Here is a 23,298-nt window from a genome sequence, read left to right on the forward strand (position 1 = left end):
AACAATCTTACTGAACGACGTTCAGGATTGACTTACAAGGAAATCTAACGTGTTCTGCAGCTCAAAAAATAAAATCGAGCAATGTCCTGTTAAGTCTGTTTACAGAAGAAAATATGAATCTATGGGTAATCTGATTCAAGTGTCACCCTGAGGCAGAAACTATAGCTAGAAAATTCGTACCAAACATTTCTTTTAAATTTAAATTTTGAAAATAATTACTTCAAGCTTCAAGTAACTTATGTGATTTATTAATGTGTTTTGTTTTATATGCAGGTTCTTGCTCCGTGGAGAATAAGGGAATTTACAGAGAGATTTCAAGGACGACAGGACTTATTGCAGTACGCGGCAAAACATGGTATTCCAGTTCCAGTCACCCCTTCGGCACCTTGGAGCATGGATGCCAATCTTATGCATGTGAGGTGAGTTCCCTGGGTAATATAAGAGGAGAATATTTGCTAAAGTTGGCAAAGTAATTTCATACGTTATTCTACAGAAATCATTTCAAGCTGAAGGCTCTGTGACGTAATAGTTTTCTTGTCCTGCTACCTGTAGCACGACAAGCAGATACACTGAGCTGCATGAGTGTTATGGGAACAATGAGAGGAAAAGCAAATAAAAACTCCGATGGCAGAATCAGTAGTCTTACAGATATACAGCTTCTGTAGTGACACTTGCTTACCAAACTTAACGCATACCATCAGTCGCTCTTACTGGTACTTTGTTCTAAAGTTTCCCACGATTATGCACCGAGACTAAGAGAGACGGTGATGATGAAATAGATGGAAAGTGGGAGGACCCCAAGAAAACCCACGCACACGGTGTATGTGTACCACAAAGCCCACTTGGAAGAGCTAGGATAGAACCAGGGAACTCACCGACTAGAAGTGAACGCTCTACGACTGAGCCACCGCGGCCTTTCAACTGTTATTTTGCAGTAGTCCCAACAAATGTTCTTAGAAAACAACTAAATAACCCACAAGATCTAAAATTATATCTAACAAAATTTAACAGCAAAGCTAGCAAAATATTTCACAGTTTTACTGTAGTTCTAAAACGTACTGTAGTATTGTAGCTGGTATTCTCAATTCATTAACTCAAAATATTTAGATCTTCTTGCATCATTGACGAGCTGCTGCAACCCCTCCAATTCCTTTCTCTGTCCCTAATCTCAGCAGTAACATTGGATGGTAATATTGATCTAGGATGGCACTAAAAACAAATTCATGCACTCAAAAAACTCGTTCGGAAATTAATAATGTGGTGAAATTAGCTATGGGAAGGGAGCTTCCTTATGGCTAAGCGGTTAGTGTACGCGCCGTTGGCGTGGAAGATCCGGGTTCGATTCTTGGTAGGAGCTTAAATGGTTCGAACCCACATTAAGCTGTAGGTCCAAGTCATATATAGCCTCGCTGCTGAAAGGAACGCTAAACTCCAATAAATAAATCAAGCTAAAATATAACAGAGTAGAATTTCTAGAGTTTTAATTTGCCTGAGACTATCTTTATCATAATGTCAAGGCGCTTTAGTCCTTCGATCATGCTAATATGCAAACCTCAAAAAATATAAATTACGGGTTGCGTAAATAAAGGCGAAAACATTTTCAAAAATCATAATCTATTTAAACAAAAATTTATTATAACAGTGTTTGATGGCTAAGTCCTCCTGATGATTTTTGGTACATGAGTGGACCTTCTCATAACTTAGGTACATTTTCGGCAATGGGGCGGAGAAAGGGCGAGGAAGAGGAAAAATAATCAAAGAGGACCGATTGTCCAATCTATATTTTTCGGGGTCACTGAGATGAATAGTGACACTGCGGATGCTGTTTAAGTCCAATTTTATCCCTCATCAGTATCGGGAGATAGGCTAGTAAAATAATCGAAAACAACCGATATTATCGTCGAATCCATAATTTTCGGGATCGCTGCGATGAACAGTGACACTTCCGATACCCGTTTCAGTCAATCCATCTATCAGCATGGTAGTGAGGGGTAGCGGTGGTAAGGTGTTGAGATATAAAAATAATCGATAACAATTAATATTAGTGTCCAATCCATAGTTTTCGGGGTCGCTAAGATGAATAGTGAGATACCCGTTGCCGTTTAATCCCCAATTCATTACCCACGCATATCCTAAAGAAGAATGTTTTCAAATACGTTCAATAAACCTATTTTTCCCTTGCGAAGGACACTCACTTTATCTAGTTCTTATTATAAAAACAAGATGCTAAGTTAGACTAGTTAATAATAATTTTCATTCGTGCTAATAATTGTCGCTACGTACACTGCCTTCTACTTACCAACAAGAAACATAATGTTAAGATGTTTAAAATTAATAACATCTATGATTACTTGAATCAACCAAGTAAAGTGTCTGTCAAGTTCATATCTCCAAAAATTTGGTTCTTCAATTTTGGGAGAGATTCTGAACTCAAATTATCATGAACATAATGTATGAAAAAAATTAAATAACAATATCAAACTACAAATTTTAATGAAAAATTTTCAGGAGCTTTCTAATGAGCATATAAACTTTTTAAAACTAAAAATTATTAATTAAAATTTTTAAAGTAAAAAAGTGTAATCAAAATTTTGAAAAATTTTAATCAGTGCAAACATTTTTAAACTTGAAAGAAACTTAAACGAAGGTGTTCAAAGAAGAAAATTGAAACAGTTACAGAAAAATATACAAAAAATTCCAAAACTTTTGAAAGTAATCAGCCAATCAATTTGCACCAAGGATAGTTTTTCACTAATGAGATTACACTATGATTTGTCTCAAAGTTCAAAAGTGTCAAATTGTTATTGTGAGTATCAATCGGTTATAATAATTACACATTAACTTTCAAGTCCATTTTTTTTTCTACCAATGACAGACTATAAGTCGTAACTACAATTCTACTTCTAGTTTAAATAGAATGTTAACGGGGAGGATATTGGGAAGCTAAATCGATGGCAGAAAACCGCATCTCGATATCTCTGACCGTTTTTATTCTATGCATATTAGGATAGTTGTAAATTTGAACAACTTTCGGTTTCGATAGTGTTGCGCGCTGTGTTTATATATTCTTTTGACACGCTGAATCGATTACAGAAAACCGTGCGTTGCTACCTGTTACCGTTTCTGTTCTATGGTAGTAAATGTTAAAACTGGAAGTGGTTAATCTCAACCACTTCCGGTTTGTATCTAGTATTAACGCAGGAGATGGAACCTACCTTTTTCTCATTGAATAGATTGACAAAAACTGCATATCGATATCTTTTACCGTTTTTGCTTTATGGAAATCAATATTGAAACCTGAAGTAGTGGTAAATTTCATCCATTTTAGGTTTCGATAGCGTGTTGCTGGTTGTGACGATATGTTCTCTTGAGACCCTAAGTTAATAATCGTGAACTAGTATATCGCCATCTTGGCGCTGAATGGACTTAACCAGTATCTAGTTACTAATTATTATTCTGTAACAATAGTTAATATTTATTCTAGTCCTCTCGTATCCAATGCAAGAACTGAACAATGGGAAATATTTACCTGGCAACAGGTGAATTTTTTGAGATATACTTAAATTCTTTTAGTTTTCTAGAAGTACCTTCCTTACAAAACACTACAGTGCTCTTTCTTATTAATATTAACATTACTTTCTAGTTATGAGTCCGGAGTATTAGAAGACCCAGCTCATCCAGCACCCCCTGGTCTGTTCACAATGACGTCAGACATAGAGCAAACTCCAAATGAACCTTCAAATCTGCAAATAACTTTCTCTAAAGGTAAGTAACATCGAGTTCTTCCAATACATAAATTTTATTGAAACATTGAAATTCATTTCTTATGAATTGAATAATCAACATGATTTGACAATTTTTGTCATGTTTTGGGAATATTTATATACGGGATGTCCCTCCAAGAGCATATTTTAATTGCATTCATTTACAACAGTTATACCGGTACATTGCATTCATGGGTCATCACACGAATAAACAAGTCTTGTTAGTGTCAGCATTTTTTTTACAAATGTGGGGGAATTTTGCGGAAGTAGTCTGTAATATTCCATAAAAATTGTGTGGCGATTGCAATTCGGCATCGGTATCTGGGAATGAGATCTTGCGATTTTTTCTTTGGAGAAGAGTCACGATTTCTATAACAAACCAACAACACATCTTCAGCTGAAGAAGATTTAACACATAATGACGAGAATTGAGATGCAATTATGCAAAAATATAATTGAAAATTTTTGCCAAAATACCACGAACGCAGCAAGATCTCAAAGTAGGATTACCAGATTTTCCAGAGAGAAAGAAAAGAAGGAAAGAAAGGTATGTCATATTAAAATTTAGATATAACAAACACATATATTGTATCTCACACACTAACGTAGAATGATTTTAATTGGAAACAGGCAGTTTCATTAAAAATAAGTACAACATACAAAACACAAAACACAAAACACAAAAGTCTTATTACAATCCCCAGTGGAGTCCATGTCCAACTTAAGCTGTAGGGCGTGGTGCTGAAAGGAACGTTAAATTCTAAACTAACCAACTAAATACCGGTACCGTATAGACAATTACACAAATCTTTGTTGTCTTTTAATAGTATTGTATTAATGAAAACTTTGCACTTCATAAAACACCATACAACTTCCTTTTCCTTCTATATTCTTCACATATCCTTTTTTATAGTTCAAAAAACTTGCTGTAATCGAAGTTCACAACCACTTCGAGAATTCTTCTTTTTATCAGTTCACAGTAGTTTCTTTTTCTGACATCCGTATGTCACGACCGATCGAAACTGTGATATGATCGAGACGGTGCTGACAGACGAAAGTTAAGATGCTGAAACCAAATTATTCTTAAATATAAGGTTGGGGTTAGATAGGAAATAAGAAGGCAACCAGTTACAATTTCTCTGCAGTACATAAGTTTCCTAACTTCTAAGACAAAATTCAAGAATAGATAAATTTAGCCATATTTTTATATATAAATATCACTCCCTAAATTATCTTAAAGCAAAAGCATATTCACTTTGATTCACCAATAAAATTTGGGGGGTACATATATGTACTACTAAACTCTACGTAAGAAGAAAGTATTAATAGTTGTTTTATGTGGGATACCTGAGTATTACAATGATAAAGTGCAATTTTACTTTTAAAGCTTTTTATACTCGTATACAAAAATCATAAATAAATTTTACGAAAATTACTATATCCAAATTATCCTAGCGCAAAAGCACTTAGAGAAGAAGTTTAATTAAACAAAACTTATGGTTTATACCATAAAGTATAGTTCTATATCTAACTAGAACTAAAATTTACATCTACATCTATTCTAAAATTATTCTACGCATTTACATTTATATATTCGTAATTTTTACATCTACATCATCTTCCAAAACTACAGAAATCACTTGTACATCCTCTTTTAGTTCGCGTTGCAAATGATTTATATGTTGTACAATAATATTGGTAGTATTCTATTTTCACTGTGTTTTGTTTAGGTATTTATTATGCAACTAAATTACACATATTTTATTTCATTTGTAAATTCCTACTTGTCTTCTGTTTTATAATGACCTCATGACTAGCTATTTATTCCATCTTTTAAAACATATTTTATCATCGACACAGCTTAATACTAACGTGTTTACTTCTATAGGTACTATACTATATATACCTAGGTATATATCATGTTTATAACTTGTAATTAGGTTCATCTTCTTACCATGCTCTTTTTGTTTGAGTAAATAACCTTTTTATTCGTTACATGCTAGTTCTTTACATACAATATTTCCTTAACAACTTTTGCTTTTTTTTTTTTTTTTTTACATTTTTCTTTGTCGAACTTTTAAAGTCTTTATCAGTTAAATCGATTTGTGGTGCTTTAAGTGAGTACATTTTCGGCTGTAAACCAACAACCTCTTATATAATTGTACCTTTAACTTCATCTTTTATCTTACCAAGTATTTTCTTATTTATTTGTGGTATTTTGTATTTATTATTTTGTGGATATTCACTAGTATCGAAGTAACCAATATAGTTCTTTATACCTTTGTATACATCTTTTGTTTGAATATGATAAATATAACTGTCTGTGTCTGTATAAATATTTCTATTTTATCTTTATATTTCGGTATCATCGCATTATAATGAAAGTCGTATATTAAATATTTTGCTAGGTCTAATATACTCATTCCATCATATATCCGTTTATTAAAAGTTAATTTGGTTTCATTCAATATTATTGTACATTTCTGTATAAACAAATCTATATCTAAAGTTTAGTTAAACAATTAGTTTTTCTACTCTTGCTGGATCACCTTCTACTTTTACAGGCTTACATCTTTTTCTCATATTTTCCATTCTTTTCCGGATACACTGTTATTCATGAGCTTATAGAAGTCTTTTACCATATCATATGTTGCTTTTGTTCTCATCTGTGTGTTTAAATCTATATAATTCTTTAACCAATCTGATTATTCAGATTCTATTACTCGACGTATTTTCTTTAATTTTAAACCAAGTGATAAACATTGTTTTAAGTTTCGATAGTGAATCTCATATTTTCCTTTATCATACAGAGTTGTTGATAGCTTTGGTTATTTTGAACCAGGTGGACGTTATTTTGAGGAGCTATGGATAGTCTTTGTAATAGTCATGTAATTCTTTTGGATATTCAAGATCTACTTCTAACACATAACCACAATACAACCATTCTTATTCTTGCTTTTATTTTGCGTTCTAATAACATTATCTACGTATCGAAAACAAGTCACCTGTTGTATTTTGTCCCCTTCTACTTGTATATTTAACACCGATCATTTCCTTCCACTCACCACGATTTTGTCAACAAATTTGAGGTCATGTTCTGTCCTTTAGTTAAAGCAGGTGGTTTTAACTAAATTAGAGGTGCAAAATTGATATGTGAAGTTCGTTTTCTTCTAACACATACTATTTTATTGTACAGTCACATCACAGTTTGTTACACAGACATGAGACAGGCATTTTACGTATACAAACAAAAGACTATACTCATTTCTACGAAAATGTCTTTTAGCTGACAACATATGACTTTAAATAAGTTAAAGGTACTAAGTCGATTTGTGAAGTTAGTTTTCTCCTAATACGTGTCATATATATTGTGTCGTCACATGGCATTTCGTTACACTGACATAGTACAGGTATTTTACGTATACAAGCAAAAGTCTATGTAAATTTCTATGGAAATGACAATTGTGATATTTTTATCTTGTATCTATCTGAAGGAGTCTCTCTGTTGATAGACCAGCAATATTCAGCAAGCACACTGCTGTTCCAATCATACCCCATCCCATGTTCATTACTAGGAGCCCCTAAATTTTGAGAATATAAATCTAAACATAAATAAAACAATGTATTTTCAGGGACATGTTACATCCCATGGTTTACAAGCAGTTCTCTTTATCACTAACAATAAATTCATAATGTGGTGCTTTAGTATTACCAAGAAAACAAGATCATATTAACTTGAATACTGGCCTTGCTGCTTTTTCTGTGTCCGACAGTGTGCATTTAAACTTTCTATCCTGCATAACAATTCTTATTTGTGAGCCAATGAACACGCCTTCATTCATTGTTGCGTCACTTAGGCCTGATATATTCTCTTCAGTTGCTTGAAAGCTGGCCCATCTTGATTTAATGATTTGACGAAGATTTTCATCAAACCTAGTGTAATGGAGGAACATCTTTAGGCTTCACGAGTTATTGACAAGATAAGTTCTTGATTCCTGGAACAAATTCATGTCTTGATGGTCATGTTTCCGCACGTAATGGTTAACTCCGTTCCGGCTGTCCCATTCACACAGAAAGGAACAAAGTTTGATATACCCTTGTTGAGTGCTTATAAGGATTTCAATAACTTTAAGGTCTCCACAGATTCGCCACTTGAATGTATTATATTGAACGTACTGCAATATGTCACACATTACCTCATATATTTTCTTTGTGTGAACAGAATATGGCACTGTGACGAATGGGTAAACATTTCTAATATAGAGCCGCACTGCCTTCAGATTTATCTTACACGAGTCAGTGAATGATCGCCATTTTGATGGCCAAAATGTAAGAGTAAAAAATTAGAAATCGAATTCGTTTTGGGCACGATATTCAAAAGGGAAGTGGTACAAATTAACCATATACAGTTTTAACAGTTATCACTGTAGAGCAATACCGGTAATAGATAGAGAAATGCGATTTCCTGAAGTCGATTGAGCATTCCAAAAATAAATTATATTTCCATCATTAGCTCTCTACTAAAACCGGAAGTGGTTGAAATCCACTACAATTTCTGGCTTTAATATTGATTTACACAAAACAAAAATGATAATAGATAGCGTGGAGCGGTTTTCTGGAATCAATTTAGCATTCTAAGAATAGATACCATCTTCTATCTTAATCCTTTATTCAAACTGGAAATGGAAGAAATCAATTCTGGTTTTAGTGTTGATAACTACAGAGTGAATACGGTAACAGCTAGCAAGATGTGATTTTCTACAATCGACTAAGAGTCCCAAGAGTATCTTCTGTTTTTACTTAAATCTCTTTACAAAAACCAGAAATGACAAAAATCAACCACTTCTGGTTTCAATAATAATTGAGAAAATATTATACCATTGAAAACCAAACTCCTTGACGTGGTGTACGCGTGACAATAATAGTTGTTTCTTATCGAATCTGGTATATCCGTAATGAAACTTTTTTGTATGACTTTCCAACTATCTGTGTTTCAGTTTTGCAAGCATAATATCTATGTTTTCTTTTTCCTAGGTATTCCGGTATCTGTGAAAAATGAAGATGATGGAACTATGTTAACAGAGCCGGTAGAAATGTTCACCTATTTGAACAAAGTTGCTGGAATGCACAGTATTGGTCGAATAGACATCGTTGAAAACAGATTTGTGGGTCTCAAGGCAAGTACTTTTAATTAGTTTTTTTTGTGTAATAATGCAGAATTTCTTCAGAGGGCAGTTCAAGTACTCAACCTTATATTCTTGATTATATATATATATATATATATATATATATATATATATATATATATATATATATATATATATATATATATATATATATATATATATATCGGGTGTTCTAAGAATGGCGCCCACGGACCCCACAGCATTGTTCTACAGGCCAAAATAAAGCGAAAATGTTATATGATGGAATGCACTCCGGGGCCTCCTTCAGCCGCTATGGAGAACCAAACTTTCACTATGTGGCAACATCGCATATTAACTTGGAACCATTTTGTATAGCTCTACAAATCCATCAAGTAGTTACATCGATTGTTAAGGTAATAACTGGTGCCAATATCCAAGTCTATTGACTTTAACTGTCATCTGGCAAGAATCGGTGTAGCCTAATTATTTGATGGATTGATAGATCTAATCTAAGGCTCTTTATCTGTGACTTTGGCATATAGTGCAATTCGAGTCTCCAGACGAGAACCCGAAAAGTATACAAGTATAATATATTTTTTGGTTTATTTTGATTTGTAGAATAGTGCTCTGTGATCCTTGGGCGCAATTTTTAGAACACCCGATGTATACATACATACATGCATGCATATATATATATATATATATATATATATATATATATATATATATATATATATATATATAGTACGCCACTGAGTATGTATGACAGGTTCAAGGACCCTTTGGCAAACTGACATAATGACCAAAACACAAGTAAGAACTTTAACTAATATTTAATACGGGTTACTATAGGACGCTTCGAAAAAAATTCTTTAAAAGCTATTGCCAGATATCCGTTCTCAAACTATTTAATCGTATGTTATGGCATGGAGTTGAAATAATTAGTTTTTGTATCAATTTCTTTTTATTCGAAAGTATATTAAAGAACAATATTTTTAGTAATTATATTTAGGTTGAATTTGAAAATCGTAAGTTAGGTTTTGTATGTTTTGTAGATAACGAGGCAATGGTGGTCAAATAAAAACTGAACAGAGTATTATAGTTGAAGAATTATGTTAACAAACTGTAACTTCACTCGGTAATACATTACTTCAACTGCATTGTTATGTTTAGAGTTTTATTTATCTGAATTATTAATTAGTTATCTTTTGTAATTGTTTGGTAGGAATTATCATATTTCTAGTTTTACATAAGTTCAGAATAATTTTGTTGCGTGTAATGACAACATTTAAGTACATAGGGCATGTATAAAGAATTAGTAATAAATTAATTTAATATTTAATATGTTCTTTAACTTTCAAATACTATCGTAACAGTGTAATAAAGTTACACCAAAAACTATATTATACAACAGTTCTGTAAATTAGTACAATTCTGTTAATAAAAAAAAATATTTAATTGTATTGCTTTGAATAAGAATTAACACAAACTTAAAATATCAACTATTATTGGAAACGATGATTTTTAAGGATGGTATGCAATAGAAAGATCGAAGACTATAAGAAATTTTATGTACGAGGAATGGCTAAGAAATAACGGGATTCGTAACCCTGTCAGCACTACACGAGGAACAGTGGGAAACACACAGCAACCTGATAAGTCTTTTCCGTAACACTTTTATTCAAAACCCGACAAAACACTGCCTTTCTTCTGCGCTACTCCTATTCTTGCCTTTAGTTTCCATTCACATTCCACACCTTCCCTAACAGTACTACTCACACTAAGAGGTACTTGGTACTAACCATTTCACTTCTTCTACTTTCTGTTTTCCAGCTGCTACAGATGACATAGTTTCCTTCCTTCTAATCACTAATATTTTTCTTTTGTTTTTAACATTTGCCAGTTAGAATGCCCAAACACTCTCAGATATTAAAAATTCAGTTTGGGCAGGAGTGTTAAGTAAAATCTTATCGCTAGTCACTTCATTTTCATAGTACATTTCATATCTTCTCTTTTAGCCTAAAGGACACAACATAAACTCAAAAATAAACAAATATATAATTTTTAACATTTATTTTTGCCTTGCTCTTCTCATATCTCTTGCTCGAATTTTCTAAAACTCTGTCCATTTTCGTTTCAGATTCTGGAACAAAGAGTAATATCATCTTCAAAGAGATTGCATTTAACTACTTCGTACCAAAATACCAGCTTGATATTTAGTAAAATTATTTTTTTCTCTTTTGCGTATATATGTTATGTTATTTAGACAATTAAAAACTGTTTTCTTTCAGTACTATTGTAATTGTGAACCAGTAAATTTCCTTATCAAATCAAAACCGTTCTCCACTTTGATGTTTCTAGCAAATCTTTGTTGTGAAGTAGACACTGGATTCACAGCATATCTAATTAATCAACCGTCTCATAATTTGCTTTCTTATCCTCCAAGTTAACGTTTAATGAAACGTTTGGTCAATGCATTTCTGTTCTAAATAGCAGCAATTTGTGATTTTCTTTTTGAGAAAATTTAACTAAATCCAACTCCTCTTCTTTGATGGTCCATAACACCAGAGATCGAGAGGCTTGGTGTGTCATAATGACATTTGATATGCGCACGAAGACAGTGTTCGTAGGTTTCCGCAGGAAAATTTTCCCTCAATTTTTTCCCTTTTCTTACCAAGTTTTCCCTAGTTTGTTGAGTATGCAATTCCTACTACAGAAGTTATGTGATAACATTAATTTAGCTATAGTAAGGTCCTTTGCACACTATGACACTTCGTGTGTCGAAGACGCGTGACAAGCTGTGTCGTCGCCTCGCTGATACTGGACACACCCGCGACGCGACAGACGCTAGATCTTACTTCACGCGTCGCGGGAATGTGACACATTTTTAGCCAGAGGAAGGGGACAATGCACTGTATTTAATTTGTAATATGCCATTTTCAACTTGCCGTAATACGAAACAATCTGTTATATTCTTTAACGACAAATTGCAAGTACATCCATAAGGAGTACGTATGTAGCTTGGAGGGAGTTGGCGGTCCCCTTTGACCCGCTTACTAAATCCGGGGCCTAGTCAGTATATTGCTAAATCCGCCACTGACTACATGAAGTATTACCTTCATGCCTAGCGGCCTCTCCTTATAAATTTCATTATGGAGTGCCACGAGGCATCAGCGTTATGCGCAAGTACTTATAAAATATTATTTTTCATATTTTCGTACAGCATACATGTTAAATACACAGAACATATATATTAAAATAACGAAATGTTATAAAATTACATATTGGCCTGGGGGATCGCAGTTTGTGAATGTGTAAAATATATTTGGGATTATCTGGTCATTTGTGCTATTTTTTAAAGTCTAATGCGAAATACGATAGGAAGTTCGTAAAGTAAGTTCCGTTTCGATTTTTCTCCGCGGCAGCGCTACGATTGCAGTTCCGTTCGTGCACACTATTGTGCTGCCAAAATGTCTTGAGCCGTGGCAAAAATGCGAACTAAAGCTCATACCCTCACACACCCTCGTACTGAGCCAATAAGGGTTCAGCTGTTGCTAAGCGAGAGAAAGCGAGTGGAATTCCTTCAGCCGATAGCAGCGCTTGCAACGGAAGACTAGGGATCAAGTCAATGTGGTATATGTATAGTTACTCTGATCCAAGCAGAAAGAAAATGACACCATTTTGACATCGCTATGTGTTGTGTGTTGTTCATAGTGATTGTTAATAATTGAAGCGTTGATCAAAAATTCCGCCGCTTGTGAAATTAGATCTGTGACTCGAGATTTTTACTGAAAAACTGGGTTTTCGTAAACTTTTGTGCACGTTGGTTGCTTAAACTTCATACTGAAGAACACGAAAAACAACGGATGGGCAGCGCACTTGATTTTCTGACACGTTATCATGATGATGGCGAGAACTTTTTGTCACAGATAGTAACGGGGAATGAAACTTGGGTTGCTTATGACATCCTGAAACGAAACGGCAATCCATGGAATGGAGGCACACTTCGTCCCCAACAAAGGTTAAATCAAAGCAATTCTTGACACCCTGAAAAGTCATGTGAACAGTGTTTTGGGACAGACAAGGCATTTTACTGAATTTTTATCAGGAGATGCAATAATCAATATAGATATTTGTTGCGAGACGCTTAAGAAACTGCACTGTGCAATACAGAACAACTCTTTGGAAGCTTTGACGGACGTTTTATGCTATCCTCTCTTTAGTCCTGACCTCGCTCCTAGCGACTTCTATCTCTTTCTGTATCTGAAGTTTTTCCTTGATGGTAAACGCTTCAACAACGATGAAGATTTAAAAGAACATGTTACTACATGATTGATAACACAGGCGGCAACATTCAATGACGTAGGAATACATAAACTTATACCACGCTATGAAAAATGCCTGGAAAATTACGGGAGCTATGAGAAAAAATAGTGTAAGTGTTATTGATTTTTGTGCAATACATTGCTTTCTTTATCTGTACTCTATTTCTTTTTTATTACCAAACGGAACTTATTTTCCGAACGAACTTCGTAGTTAAATGAAGCGATAAATAATGTAGTTTTATGTTGCAATTTGCACCAAACAGTCTTGGTAACGAATGTTGTAAAATGTAAGAAAGAACAAAATGGAAACGTCCAGTGTACTCACCGATACGATTGACATATCCAGGAATCCACTATGGAAAACACTTTTTCCCATACTTTCGTATTATCAATTTTGTTGCTATAAGAATCACTGCTAGAGTTCCGTATACTAGGTTGTGCCTGAATTTCTGCAATAAAAGCGTCTGTATCGAAAGCTTCCACTGAGCTCATCTTTCAGAATGAGTATCCGGTTGCTGAAAAAATAAATTGTGGCGCTGTGGGGCGTCTTCGACACATGAAGTCGCGCAGTATGTAAGCGGGGTGTATACAGACCCCCAAACAGGTAAATTTTGTGTTGTTAGCCAGAAGTCCTGATGAAAAAAAAAATAACAAAATGTCTCAAAACGAGTACAAAAAATCTAATTGCAGCTAATACTTTTAGAAACAAGTCTAGAGTTACGCTACATTATCTTAATTATTAAAAAATATTTTTATTGTAAAAAAATAATTACACACAATCTATTGCCATTGTATTGGTTTATTTCTGAAAACAACTAAAGAATATTGGTCAATCATTCAGCGCGAGAATTTCCTTGGATTTTGAACGTTTTATTGAAAAATTCTCTTTTTGCTAAACTTACCTACAAAATTTCCCTACATTATGGAAATTTCCCTTAAAATACGAACACTGCATTAAGCTCGTCAAAGTCCAGTACCATGCCTAATTTGATTAAGAGCAGATGAGCTACGATATATACAAGTATAAAAACTGAAGTCAAATGAAGGATGAAAACTAAATCTATGAAATAGCGTAAATTTTGAAATTGTAAATCTCGACAGTAACAATTGCAAATTTTGAACCGGGGTACTACAATGGTCAAATCCACCGTTTTCCAATTGTATTTGTCGTTTTACGCTTGAAAAAAAATATATATAATGTAAAATACTTAATATTTGCTAATGTTAGATTAACACTTATTATTGAGGACATGCTAATAAACAGGTGAACTTGTTTCAACTAAGAATGCAGTAATGCTCCTTTGCCACTACAATACAATAAATTAGTTTCCTTCGCGAGTAAGCAGTTTACTATACTCTAAAATAAAGAAATAAGCAATAAATATAATCTGCCGTGGTTTTATTTCAGTCACGGGGTGTGTACGAGACACCCGCTGGAACTGTTCTTCAACAGGCTCACTTGGATCTTGAAACCATGTGTTTGGATCGAGAAGTACTCAGAGTCAAGAGCTATTTGAGGGATAAGATGGCCGACTACGTATATAATGGTAAGTATAGCTTTTATAAGATATAGATAAATTTAAATAACACATGAAAACGTGTAGTTGTGTCGTAATATAAAAACAGCTATTGAATTATCATGACGCCCATAATGAAATCTATTTGCACTAACATTGTATTAGTATTGCCATTTCGTTAAGCACCATCTCAAATAATAATATTACTGCTGGAGTATGTCTACGTTGTCATAAAACCAATGATGCAATAGAATAAGTGTAATGTACTACAGTTAAAATACAGTTCAAATCGCTGTCTGACGACATTACGTATTTATTCTTGAGTGGCTGATTATCCAACGTTGTGCTGGTATTTATTTTTCCCAGTCTTCCATTAGATAGGATCAGGAACGAATTCTCCCCATAGTGTAAAATCGAAATAATTTTATTTACAGATATTTATAAGTACAGTGTACAAACTATAAAGTAATACCTTTTACAAATTAACTATAACGTTATTTAACTCTAAATTTGATTATAAACAACATATTCGTTTTCACAGTCTCCTGGAAAGTTCTACAGAGTTCTATTTATTTAAAAAAAATCCAGGTGATCCTTCAGAGTTCTATTCGACTAAAATTGGACTTAAATGTTATCTGAAGTGTCACTATTCGACTCTGCAACCCCGAAATCTACGGATTCAACCCTAATATTGGTCATTTTTGATTATTTTTACTGCCACCTCTAGGGGTGTTACGAGTATCTGACTTACAGTATTTTTTTCAGATTGTAAGTAAGTCATAAATGTGTACCAAGTTCGGTTAAAATTACTTGATGCGTTCCAAATTTATGCTGAAACATACATACATTCGTTTTACAGTATATAGATTCTAATCAATTCCATGCTATTAGTAGCATCCAGTATTAACTATACCTTAAACCCCTAATCAACAAGTACCAGTTGCTCGAGTTGCTCCATTACTTATTCTCACCGACAAATTAGAACATTTCCTTCTCAATCTCAATTTTCATTTCCTAAAATAATTCATTACTAGCAGATCCAGAATGGCATTTTGGAGTAAGTGGATTGCTGTCTGGAATGAACACAGGCTCGAGATACAGCATACAAGTATAACATCAAAACAGAATTAAATTAATACAATGTATGAACAAATATATATATGTATATGTAAATATATATATGTAAAGAACAATATACTATAAATTTTCAGTAAATAATGTAACAAATAATTGGAGCGAAGTTGTTCTTTACTTCACTTAGGTGTTCGTTTGTCCGGATACTTCTCCGAAATATCAGAACCGTCCTTAACTAAATTTGACATGGAGATTCGAGAGCGTACGCTGAGTATCGTACGGGGTAGCATGTCCCGATCGGACATACCATTGAGGAATAATCACCGAAAAACGGGATACCCATAGACTTAATCTTGGAAAAGCATTTGTCGCGCAAATTATTATTGTAAACAAAGTAAAAAAGAATTTTCAGCATTATAAATAGGGCAAAGTCCTTTTCGATTTGCACAATTTTTCAAAGTTATTATGCTTTTTTTTCTGATATGACAAGATCAACTATTTCCGTATAGTATTCCTTAACGAAAGCAATTGATCCATTAAAAACACCTATGAACGATCAATAAAGGTCTATCGCTTGCCTCCAAATTCGCAATTATTGCATACCCAATATATTTATGATTTGATACAGTTTTGTTGGTAGCTTTTATACTGGGTGGACTATTTATATTGAAACTAACTTTTAAAGTAATAGGTTAGTTAGAAACACTGGAATTTTGCATGATGTAAATAACGACAGGAGGAAACGGTTTGACGTGCTTTATTATGCTACCAGGTTAACCATGTTGCCAATGCAATACAAGGTTGTGTTTCTCAAATGGAATTACGTCAAGATATTACATATTTAAAATCTATGGAAAACTTACAAATACCACATTAATTATTCATTGTTATAAACTAAAGATGCTATAATAACGCAAACATACAGTTTTGGAAGTCTTAATAGCGGTAATAACTCTAGTGAGATGGACGGATAAATGCACTTCGAAAGTAATTTACGTATTTCTATCACATATTACATAAATTGGAACAAAATTGCAAGAGATTGAAAATTAAACTTTGCATGTAAAAAAAATAAATAAAATAAAAATAAAAGGAAAAATTAGGACAGTTTGAAAATGAAAATATATTCTGAAACAAGTGGTAATAAAAAAAAATAAAGCATACAACTGATTTTTTTGGATAATGACGTTGAGTGATGAAGACTCCCATGTAAAATAGAGAAGTGGTGCATATTTTTTGTTCGATTTCGCTTCAACAGTTGCGGAAAATTGTTCCTAAGGCGGGTAGGGATAAAATCGTAAATATTACATTTCTGGATGAGCAACAAATAAAAATAGTATTTCATAAAGAGTAAAATCTCTGTTCACACCAATATAAACTATTGGCAAACTGTTACATAGGGCAAAGATTGAGTTTGTCATTCCCCTCCAGGTATTAGAAAAAAAAACACATATATATCCTGCCCATGTTTTAATCAACTCGTAGCAATTTTGTTTTTCATACGAATGAAATTTAATCAATAACTAATTAAAACAAGACTTGAAGCGTTTTTTTCCATCTGACTGAAAATCATTATGCTACAACAACTCAGTGAGTCATTTTTGATTCTAGTTATTGTATTACAGATTAGTTTGTGAGTGAACAACATCTCTCATGGGATTATCAGAGTATCTAAACAGAGAAAATAAACTTTTTTTAAAAAATATATATATATATTGAGAGCACAAAATTAAAATTTAATGATAGGTTTTCATATCTTGAAGGTTTAATATGAAATTATTTAGGTGAAAACAAAATCAGAAAACAATATACATATACTACATTACGACAGGACCGGATTAAAGGGGGGGGGGGCCTTGGGCCTTCACTCTGATAAAAATCTCAACTGGCTATCTAAAGAGAATCATGGAGATACAATCATCATCATAAAATAAAATATGATCAAAAATAAGAAACATATTTCCTTAACTTTTCTACTGTACTTTCACAGAAATGTATTAGGCGAAGTCAGTATGGGGGGCCACATATTTATTCAAGCTCCTGGCCTCCAAATGGGTTAATCCGGTCCTGCATTACGAGTGTGTACGTGGCGAAAACCACAGATGTCAATTAGGAATTTTGAAATTCTGTAAACTCATCACATCAGGAGTTCGAATACACACATTTCCAAAATTGAATATATATTCAATGTATATATATATAGGCGATAAAACTTACTGTAATAATTATCGAGGCATTTCTCTTCTGTCAACATCCTATAAAATACTTCCAAATATTCTATTAGTGGATTTAGAAGAAATCGATCAACTATCGACCAAATATTTGCCTTCACCAAATACTCGAAAAGAAGTGGGAATACAATACCCCGGTACATCAACTATTTATTAATTTCAGAAAGGCGTACGACTCGGTTAGAAGAGAAACATTATATACAACGTTCTTACAGAACTTGGAATACCGAGAAAGCTAATTAGATTAATTAAGATATGTTTAAATGAATCCCAAAGTAAAGTCCGGGTAGGAAAATTTTTGTCCACGAGCTTTCACGTCGAAAATGGCCTGAAACAAGGAGATGCGTTGTTGCCATTATTATTTAACTTTGTTCTGGAATACGCTATAAGGAAAATCAAAGATAACAACCAGGGCTTAGAGTTGAACGGTATTCACCAGGTTATGGCATATGCTGATGATGTAAATTTAATAGGGGATGATAGGAAAACAATAGAAAGATCTTATTAAACGCTTGCAGAGACATGGGTTTAGAAGTAAATGCAGAGAGAACTAAATACATGGAAGTGCGTCGGGACCGTAATACAGCAAATTATGGATGCGTTAAAATATTAAATAATACTTTTGATAAAGTGGATACTTTCAAATATCTAGGATCAATATTAACAGACGAAAATCATATTCACGAAGAAATTAAATGTCGACTAAAAGCAGGGAATTCGTGTTACTATTCGGTTCAAAATATCTTGTCGTCGCGAATTCTGTCGAGGAATTTGAAGCTTAAAATATACAAAACGATACAAAACGATAATCATGGCTGTTGTTTTGTATGGTTGCGAAACATGGTCGCTTACTTTGCGGGAAGAACATAGACTGAAAGTATTTGAGAACAAGATCCTGAAACGAATATTTGGACCCAAGAGGAACGGGAGTAGGGAATGGCGGAAACTTCATAACGAGGAACTACATAATTTATACGGTTTACCAAACATTGTTAGGGTCGTCAAGTCTAGGAGGCTTAGATGGGCAGGTCATGTAGCTAGAATGGAAGAAAGTAGAAATGCTTTCAAAGTCTTGACTGGAAGACAATCGGAAAACGACCATTAGGAAGACCTAGGCGCAGATGGGAGGACAATATTAAAATGGATCTCGCAGAGATTGGAATACAAAGTAGAAACTGGATGCAGTGAGCTAAGGATAGAAGTCAGTGGAGAGCTTTTGTGAACGCGGCATTGAACCTCCAGGTTCCATAGGCCATAGAGTTATATATATATCTTTCTCTATCTGAGAATATACTGTATATATAGAAAAGTATAACTTTTAAGCTTATTTCTTTATTTCAATGTTTATTTTGTGTCCGTTCCGCTTTGTATATAGTAACATTAAATATTTTCCTCCTTTGATGAAGAATTTAGTGTTGAAAACAATATAATAATCTTGTAAATTACACTGTATCACCATAATTTTCAGAGATTGTACGATTAGAATTTAAAGAAACACAGTATATTCATACATACGAGTATTTTTTGCTTTAGTACACAGATGACTAAGGAATGAATAATCTTAGTGGCGTTGATTACCAGCGCCATATTTGTTTCTTTAGCCCATTGATTTACATGGTAAATTATTTTGTCTGTTTTCTTTGATATGTCTTGGATTTTAAAGTTTTTACTTTACTTATTTCTTCTTCCTATCTATTTAAATGTCCTCTACTTTTTGAAAATTAAATTTTAATATTTCATAATCAAATTTTAATTTAAAACAATAATAAATTTATTAATAATGCAAATTCATTTTGAAAAAGCAGGCCATATAGTTAATTAGAATTGAATATTGATTTCATTTGATTTTAGCGCCCCTTTCAGCAGTGAGGCTATATGAGACATGGACCTACATGTTAACATGAATTCTCGCCTTAAATCGAACCCTGGTCTCCCACCCCAAATATGGTGTGCTAACCACTTAGCCACGAGGGATCTCGACGAGAGCTGAAGAAGATATCATAAAATCGTATTAACATCCCAGTTCATTAAAAAAAAAGCATGATCCCGCGTAGCACTCTCACTCTTGATGCGAGCGGTTCCAGGTTCGATACCTGGTGGTGATACTTGGTTGAAAAAGGTATAACTACTTTTTTAAGGTCTGCCATCATAAATGAGTTTTATTCTGGGATTTTCTCCATTCACACCAGGCAAATACCGGGATGGTACCTAACATACAATACCAGGCCCCATTCATTTCTCCTTTCTTGATGTATGTTATCCCTTATACGTGACAGGTTAGGGCAATAGATGCTGATAATGCTCAGAAATACGTATAAAATAAAACAAAAATTGAAGAAAACAAAATAAAAAAATAATGATAATAATTCTTCAGGTAAATCAATTGGGTGGAAAATAAAAATATTGTAGGTACTCAACCCCATTAAAAAATAAAACAACGCAATATGGTTCTAGACATAATATAAATACAATTACGCTAGCTTCTCATGCTATTTCTCATTACTACATATTCAGAGAAACATAATTCTTTAAGTACCTCATCATATTCAACTTACAGTACTTTTTCGTATGGTATACAGTTTTATTTTCAGTTTTGGTATGAACATTTTTAAATAATAAAATAATCAGTCCTTGATATCAATACTACATGATCAAGTTGACCCAACTTTGCAAATTACTCCACATGCTCTCTTGTAGCGTAGGTCTTAGGTAGTAACAGTAATTACTGAGAATGAAAATTTAAAATACTGTATATTATTAATTGATTGTGCTATATAATGTTACTTTTTCAGGCTTCTGGTACAGTCCTGAATGTGAGTTCGTTAGAGAGTGTATTTTGTCATCTCAGAAATATGTCTCAGGAACGGTGAATGTATCATTACACAAAGGTTCAGGTAAGGTTCAAGTATCCTATATTTTAAGGTTTTGTGGGTAATTCGTTTTTTTTTTTCGTAACACAGTAAATGCAAATTGCTCCTTCGTGACAAAGTGAGTAACGTGTGTACCTCCTATACATGTTATTGCCAGTTCGATTCCCTTTGGGGATGCTTGTTTCGGAAGCCGTAGCAGTGAGAGGAATACTTGAGAAGGTTTTGCAAACTACTACTAACAATGGTACTATGTTTCGCTGTTACAAAATTCGGAAGAATACACCTTTCTATGTCTAAATTAACTTGATTATTTGATTATATTTTATTTGTTTATTTTTCACAACAGTTTCGAAAAGCACCTCAGAAATCACTATTTGGAATTGAGTGAACAACTGCTTCAGGCGAAACATATCCCTCGTCAAACATACAGGGTGTCTATCAGTCACGAAAGTCACGAAAGTCATGGAAAAGTCACGAAATCAGAAAACAAGCATGAAAGTCAAGAAAAAGTTACGAAATTTAGCTTTAGGGTTACGATTTTTTTTTTATCTGTACAAATATAAGCACAGACTTAAAAATTTTGTTCTATAAAACGTAAAAATTCACCACCAAAAATGTCTATGGTCGGCTATAGACGCTACTAAATCGCAAGCAAAGCATTCTTCTATCGATTGCATGAAAATTCAGCCTAATTTGCACCCAAATTTGCTCTTGAGAATGTTAGGAAATTTTATGGTCTGGTAAAGAAAAGGTCACGAAAGAGTCACGAAATTTCATTTTGGAATTTGAGTAGACACCCTGACATATCATTTTCATATATTGGAAGAAAAGGATTCATTAATCAGGTGAATACGGACAAGAGCCATGAATTCGACATTTGTATTGGATAAAAAACTTAGCAGTGTGCTACTCTGAAGGGAGCTGGTGTTATGGTGGTGTGAAACAATTTTTAAACTTATGTTTGCCACATATACGATATAAGAGAAGAAACAAACAATCATCTGCTTGGCAGCATTTCTTGAACGAACAACTTCAGTTGGTTTCGGCCTACTTTGATACACCTAAACAGTAGATTACATTTTAGTTTCGGATTCATGTGAATAGATCGATATTTCGTTCCCTGTAATGATGTAGTATACCAACTTTCACTTACCTTCGTCAAATTTTTGAGTGTTGTTTTATATCAATTAACACGTGCTTGTTCTTGAGTTTTGTCCTAGTTATAATGAATTCAACGCAACAGCCTGAAAGTCTCCGTACGTTCAGGTAACCATACAAAATCATATTTATTGCCTTCATTATCAGTGTTCAGGGACGCCTGAATCTCAAGGTGTGTTACATGCCGATCTCTCTCAATTATTTTATTCACAACATCAAACATTGATGCCAACAACAGACGTGAATGGGCGACCTTCATAAAATTCGTCAGTGAGAAATGTGCGACCACGCTAGAATTCGGGTACACGGTTCTATTGGATGGTGCTTCATCTCCAAAAGCCGGATCAAGTCGTTGGATGCATCATGTCGCTGTATAAACTACAAACGAAAATCATTAAAAAATCATTGTCCGAATGTCTTCACGAGAAGTTTCTATTTCTGACACAAACTACTTCTTCAAACCGTTGTGAAAAATAAACGAATAGGTCTAAACAAACAATCAAGGACAGGCGTAGAAAGTTCTATTCTTCTGATTTCGTAATAACAACATACTAGTGCGTCTGTTAGTAGTTTGCAGAAACTTTTCCAGCAGCCTTCGTAGTAGTGCTGCGCATGAAACGAAACGAGAAATCAGTTTTTCTCATCTCATGTAGTAAATTATTTTGTAAAAGTTTTGCCATGTCCTGATTCTCTGAAGCTATCCTCGACTTGTCTCGTTCCGTAAATTTATGTACAAAATTTATGCCTTGATTTTTTCCCCATTAATTTCATTTAGACATTATCAGAATCCCTCCGTGTCACGACAGGTCCCACGAAGAGTGTAACACGCGTATAACATCATTAATGTATATTTATTATTGGAGTATATTGTGTAATGACTTGCATATATTTATACGCTGATAAATGGTTCTCATTGTGTTTGTACAATCACTTTTTCAATTTTTAGATTTTATGCTATGAATCTGTAATATTAAAGCACTGTTTGAGATCTAAGACTGGAGTGAATTAGTGTTGGACACGAAAACTAGATGAGGATTGTCTTCTTGTTCTATCGCCTCATTTTCAAGAGTAGAATCGAGACGAGTCGAGAAATGTTTCGTCTCGTGGACAACAGTAAGTAGTAGTTCCGACCCTGTTTTAAGGCTGTAATAAAAATTTTCAACTCCAATCAGTCAATCAACAGTCGACGTAAATATAAGTCTCCCGAGTAAT

At 33.7% G+C, this 23,298-nt stretch overlaps 1 protein-coding gene across 1 annotated transcript in view; it reads left to right on the forward strand.

The window, feature by feature from the left end:
• Positions 1-23,298, forward strand: part of Ass (argininosuccinate synthase) — a 76,874-nt gene that overhangs the window by 29,548 nt on the left and 24,028 nt on the right. The window contains exons 5-9 of the mRNA XM_081764981.1: positions 274-419; positions 3,644-3,765; positions 8,799-8,941; positions 14,645-14,783; positions 20,851-20,952. Coding sequence (XP_081621107.1) covers positions 274-419; positions 3,644-3,765; positions 8,799-8,941; positions 14,645-14,783; positions 20,851-20,952 — 652 coding nt within the window. The remainder of the gene's footprint in view (positions 1-273; positions 420-3,643; positions 3,766-8,798; positions 8,942-14,644; positions 14,784-20,850; positions 20,953-23,298) is intronic.

This window comes from Thermobia domestica, chromosome 7 (genome assembly GCF_964235325.1).
Source record: "Thermobia domestica chromosome 7, izTheDome1.hap1.1, whole genome shotgun sequence".
Lineage (NCBI taxonomy): Eukaryota > Metazoa > Arthropoda > Insecta > Zygentoma > Lepismatidae > Thermobia > Thermobia domestica.